Source organism: Hippopotamus amphibius, chromosome 4, assembly GCF_030028045.1.
Source record: "Hippopotamus amphibius kiboko isolate mHipAmp2 chromosome 4, mHipAmp2.hap2, whole genome shotgun sequence".
Taxonomy (NCBI): domain Eukaryota; kingdom Metazoa; phylum Chordata; class Mammalia; order Artiodactyla; family Hippopotamidae; genus Hippopotamus; species Hippopotamus amphibius.
In genome coordinates this window covers 131539652-131545735 of record NC_080189.1, presented here as the reverse complement: position 1 = coordinate 131545735, position 6084 = coordinate 131539652, and the positions used below count along the sequence as shown (strand labels likewise).

Genomic DNA, 6084 nt, shown 5'->3' with positions numbered 1-6084 from the left:
GTTCAGTTACCTGTTCTATAGTGATCGTCAGATCACTGAAGATACTGCCTATGTAAGACATTACTCTGCACTCAAAAGCCCCTCAGAAATCTTTCTAGCATCTGAAAATTTATATAGAGTTGAGAGCCCCTGCTATGCATATCTGAGAGTATCCCAACATATGAAAGCAAATCACATAATTCTGTATCTAATCATTTAATGTCAGGATAACATTATATATAATCACATAAGACACTAATGTATTTGCTGTTTTATTTGTAAGTTGAACTTCTAATTGTAAACAGGGCTTGTACCTGACTGTTTTCATGATGGTGTCCAGTTCCACAAATAAGATATCTTTTACCTTGACATCTTCCTCTTCAATTAGTGGCTTCCTATTATAAAACCTTATCTAGGTCTTACTGGTGTATCTTGACTTCATTATATTAAACTGAGACAAATGTCTGTGAAACTAAACTGCTTTCTATGCTGAAACCAATTGATTACGTAAAAGTCGCTTGCCACAGTGGAATAAAGAGCATAATTCCATATTTGAAGGAGACCCAAAACTACAAATGTTTTTCAAGTAGAATCTAAACATTATCCAATAACTACAAGTGAATTTCCTAAAATTAATTTTAACTAATTAATTCTTGTGATGGCCTTTATATCAATGATAAAAAAATCTCATTCTTGGACTAAGTGGGAAAACATGTTTTCATTTTTAAGAGGCTTTATTGAAGGATGTTTTTAGAAAAAGTCAGACCACGTAATTAAAATCAACTACGAACATTTTCTAGAGATCGAGGAAGCCGACATATAAGACTATAACTTTGCTTATATTTAGCACCATTTTTAAATGTATACATTTTTAAAGTTGACACGCTAGTTTTTAAAAAACAGTTTTTTCTCTACCAGCTATTCTTCATTTCTTCGCATAGTGCAAAACTTACCCTTACCCCGCGGAAAGATTACAAATGTGTGTATGTCCATAACAAAGAGGTTTGCCTATGGGACATTTTCTTTTTAAAAAGACCTCTCAAAGGCAGAGAAAATCCTGAATTTGGCTAAGTAATTGAAGTAAACATAAGAGAGAGTCACAAGTATATTTTTACACAGGCCCAATACGGGTGTGATCGTTCCCAGGGCAATGATTAAACTAAGTCTAACGAAGATAAACGGTAGATCCTGAAGCAGGATGCTCAGGGAATTCAGAAGCGGGTTCCGGGGAGTCAATGTCATTCGAAGAAGAGAAATGAAACTGAAGATGTAGACGGGGTAGACCCAGCCTGACTTGTACACGTTGGGGTGCCCGGCCACCCTCACCATTTCTATGGTGTCGGCCCACAGCAGAAAGGTCCGGAGGAAGACCTCTGCGCGCACGTCCCGCTGCGACAGTGTCCTCAGAATTCCCCACTCAAAGGTGGGCTCCTGGGGTCCCTCCAGCTCAGGAGCGAAGCTCCCCGTGGTGGCTCCTGGCGGCCGCGACAGCTGGGTCCTCTTGGCTGGCTGCGGAGGTGTCGGGGTTTCTTCATTTCGCCTTACTTCATCCGTCACAGTTTTGACTTGTTGCAGATTGGTCGTGTGGATGTGCCTATCTTCATTACCTGCAATAAAGTGATTTATTTACATTTTAATTTTAAAATTTGATTTAAAATTCATTTTCTTTCCATTTTACTTAAATTTTAATTTTGTTTACATTTTAAATTTTTATTTAAATTTAACCTTTCAATTTTATTTAAATTTAAATTTTAAAATTTACTTAAATGTAAAATTTTAAAATGTTTATTTAAAGTGAAATATTTAAATTTAAAAATGAAATTTAAGTATTTCTTATTTGAGGTCTGTTTCACACATGGAACTTCCAGATAGCAATGAGCTGCACAGCACAGAAAATACAGAGGCAGAGAAGGCTCTTTGTGTCTTTGTATTTCCCTGGGTGTGGATCCTATGTCATTTTTTCACCATTTCAGAATAGCCATTACCAGTTACTGAGACACATTATCTCCTTTAATCCTCAGAAAAAAGTTGTGAGATAGGGATTACTATCCCATTCGATAAATATGGAAACTGGAGTCCAGGAGGTGAAATGATGACCAGATTCAAATACACAGCTAGGAATGGGCAGAGCTGGAATTCAGGCCAAGTTTATGGCTACCAGCACTTCCTAGAGGCAATACATCACATGCTGATTACAAAACAGACATATCATAAAATCAAATGAATCGAAAGTTCAATGGTCCAATCTTATTTCATAAGACACCCATAGGGATCACTACACCCCAGATCTCCAGATTTAGAGTTTGGTGCGAAGAGTGTCTTTTTTCAGCATCAGTCTTAGTGAAGGGTAACATGCTGAATCCAAGATATGTAAGATGTTCTTTCCCCAGCAGTTTTTGAACTGGTCAGTGCAATTGGTTAGACTAAAGTATGTCAGGTTGACAAGCTGTGGCTGGTCAACATGTCGGTCATCTGAATGAGTAGGCTGTTTCCTCATCAACCCCATAGAGTGAGTGTGTGTGTGTGTGTGTGTGTGTGTGTGAGAGAGAGAGAGAGAGAGAGAGAGACAGAGAGAGAGAGAGACAGAGAGAGAGAGAGAGAGAGAGAGAGAGGGAGGGAGAGAATGTGTTTGTCTCTCCATACACACATGGGTGCTGAGGTTGGGGTTTTGAAGGAGCCTCAGATCTCAGAATTTACTGTTGATGGCATGATTTTCCTGCATGAAAGGAACAGCACATTATTTTTCAACTATTTAACCACTTAACCACGACTTTCACTGTTAAGAATTTCTCAGGTCTTGACAAAGTTTTACTCAGCAAATATGCTGAGCTGCCACATTACTTGATAAGACAAAATTTAAAGGGAGTCATTAGATGAAATAGCTCTAAAGGTTAAAGAGACAAAGTCGATAAGATTGTTGAAATGTATTGAGCTGAAGTGAAAACATTTTAAAACAAATAAGTTATAAAAAATAAAACAAATGTTATGATTAATGACTAATAAAAGGCTTGATTACTGTAAGTAGGAGTTGTTTAAAGGACAAACAAACCTCAGTTTCCTTTCTATACAATTAATTATTTTAAAATTTTAAGTGTGAATTGAGTACATTTATCAACTAAAAAAATAATTCTTCATGAGATACTATTTACTTCTGGTATGAATCATTCATGAATAAATGTTAGGACCCATGACCCTTAGAAACTTCCCTACCAAACTTAGATGTCACAGTGGCTTGTATGGAATCTTTTTTTTTTTTAATTAGAGTAGAGTCGATTTACAATGTTGTTTTAGATTCAGGTGTACAGCAAAGTGATTCAGTTATACATGTACAGATATCTATTCTTTTTCAGATTCTTTTCCAATAGAGATTATTACAGAATATTGAGTAGTGCTCCCTGTGCTATACAGTAGGTCCTTGTTAGTTGTCTATTTTATATATAATAGTGAATGTATATTAATCCCAATCTCCTAATTTATCCCTTCCCCCCATGTTTCCCATTTGGTAATCATAAGTTTGATTTCAAGATCTGTGAGTCAGTTTTTATTTTGTAAATAAATTCATCTGTGCCATTTTTTTACTAGATTCCACATGTAAGTGATAGCATATGACAATGGAATATTACTCAGCCACAAAAAATAAACTTAAAAAAAAAAGTCACTTGCAGCAACATGCATGGACCTAGAGATTATCTTTTAATGATGTAAGTCAGACAAAGAAAGGAATCATTCTGATAAATTATACTTAAGAGAGAAAAATATATGCTAATTACTATTATTTTAACAACCATAAAATCATCTCTTTAAACTCAGATGCTCACTTGCATCAATTGTATCTCTTATTTTACCAAAAAAAAATCAATATAGAAAATACGTTTCTTACAAGCGTGTCATGTCTTAGAGCACTCTCCTTCACCTCTCTTAGTAGATAAATGTGTTAAAATGAAAATCCAAATTCCTTTGTCAATATGAAGAACACAGCATATACTTTGGGCTTTGGACGATTGCAAATTCAGCAGTGTTTCAAAACCAGGAAGTGCAATCTAAGAAGTGACACACATTAACAGTTTTTAAACAGTCAGTGAGAGTCGTAATATCTAAGGATAAGAGCTGTTGTAGTGAACGATGAATTCTTAGAGCTCATTTTTAATGAAATATGAAGCCTCATATTTCTCCACTGCAGATTAGTGACTAATTTAAATTTGGAGACTAGTTTAGGGTCTCTGCTGTCCTCTTTCCAAGTGAGAAACATTATAACTTTGAGCTGGAAAGCTCTGCTGGCCTCCCAAAGGGCAGGGTAGGGTTGAGGATGTCAAGAAATAGTCTGGTCATAAGAACGAACCAACAAATTTATCCTCTAGTTGTGTAAAGCTTCGGTTATTCAATACTATTCCCTTTGGCTCCGTGATAAGTTTCCCTCCAAATTATTATTTTTGAAATTTCCATTTACAGCTGGAATTCTTTCTATTGTTGCTGTTAGTTGTCAGTGTTCTATTTGGGGAAAATTATATTTATTTGCACAAAATCCGTAAAAGATATAAACATGAAGAGAGCAATCTACTCACTTCCTTAAAGGCACACGTTGCCCTGTAAAAAAGTAAAAATAGCAGCCATGCTGCCTAGTTCCCCACAGCTGATGCCAATCGCCAAAACAACTTTTTATCCTCTCTGTGCATGCTAAATAATTAAGGAAATGCATTGTTGATAACAGATAAATGTTTAAGTAGGTAACCTCTTTTACTTTATTATTTTAACCTCACACTCTTTTGCTTTATTATCTCTTCATAGTGATGTATTTCTATCTTACTTGTTCCACAAAAGTTTTAAATCACAGGGAAAATGTTAAGTACAACATAACAAATCGGTAGTGAGGAATTTTCTAGAGTGAGCATGTATTCCTCTTGCAAAGAGAAGAAGAAAGTGATAAAAGACATTTAGATAAAAAGAGAGAAGGGACTTCCCTGGTGGTCCAGTGGTTAAGAAAGACCCCACGCTCCCAATGCAGGGGGCATGGGTTCCATCCCTGGTTGGGGAACTGAGATCCTGCAAGCCTCATGGTGTGGAAAAAAAAAAAAGAGAGAGAGAGAAGAATCACAAGGAAGGACACCTAAAAACAAGACAGGACTCCTGCTACTAAAAATGCACTTTTTAAATGAAATCAACATTTTAATTTTATTCATTTAAAAATTTCATTATATAAAGGCAATTTGGAAAAGGGAAATCTCAGCTTAGGGGTACAAGAGCCTTTTGAGGGAGAAGTGGGGCTGGAATCAAGTGTCAGCAGCACACGGGTGCTGGGTAGTGCCGTTATCAGGGGAGGCTTCAAAACAGCCTCCAAACAGCAGCTTCATACCCGCCCCTGATGGACGCTTCCCTGGTGGCTCAGTGGTCAAGAATCCGCCTGCCAATGCCGGGGAAACGGGTTCAAGCCCTAGTCCAGGAAGATCCCACATGCCATGGAGCAAATAAGCCCGTGTGCCACAACTACTGAGCCTGTGCTCTAGAGCCTATGAGCCGCAACTACTGAGCCCACGTGCCGCAACTACTGAAGGGCTTGTGCCTAGAGCCTGGGCTCCACAACGAGAGAAGCCACGGCAATAAGAAGCCTGCAAACCGCAGCAAAGAGTAGCTTCCATTTGCCACAACTAGAGAAAGCCCAGGGGAAAAAAAAAACTCCTGAAGGGAACTTTGCCTTCAAATGCAGGAGGTGCTGGTTCAATCCCTGGTCGGGGGAGCAGCTAAGATTGGGGGGAGCTAAGATCCCACATGTCCCACAGCCGAAAAACCAAAACATAAAACAGAAACAATGTTGTAACAAATTCAATAAAGACTTTAAAAATGGTCCACATTCAGGAAAACAATTTGGAGTTTCCTTAAAAAACTACAAATAGAACTACCATATGATCCAGTCATCCCACTCCTGGGCATATACCCAAAGAAAACCATAATCCCAAAAGAAACTTGTACCATAATGTTTATTGCAGCACTGTTTACAATAGCCAGGACATGGAAGCAACCTAAATGTCCATCAACAAATGAATGGATAAAGAAGATGTGGCATATATACACAATGGAATATTACTCAGCTATAAAAAGGGATGAGATGGA

General features: G+C 37.5%; 1 protein-coding gene across 1 annotated transcript in view; it reads right to left on the bottom strand.

The window, feature by feature from the left end:
* Positions 1-717: 717 nt before the first annotated feature.
* The window catches only part of TMEM236 (transmembrane protein 236), a 31407-nt gene continuing 26040 nt past the window's right edge, over positions 718-6084 (bottom strand). The window contains exon 4 of the mRNA XM_057733581.1: positions 718-1586. Within this exon, the coding sequence (XP_057589564.1) occupies positions 1006-1586 (581 nt within the window). The 3' untranslated portion in view covers positions 718-1005. The remainder of the gene's footprint in view (positions 1587-6084) is intronic.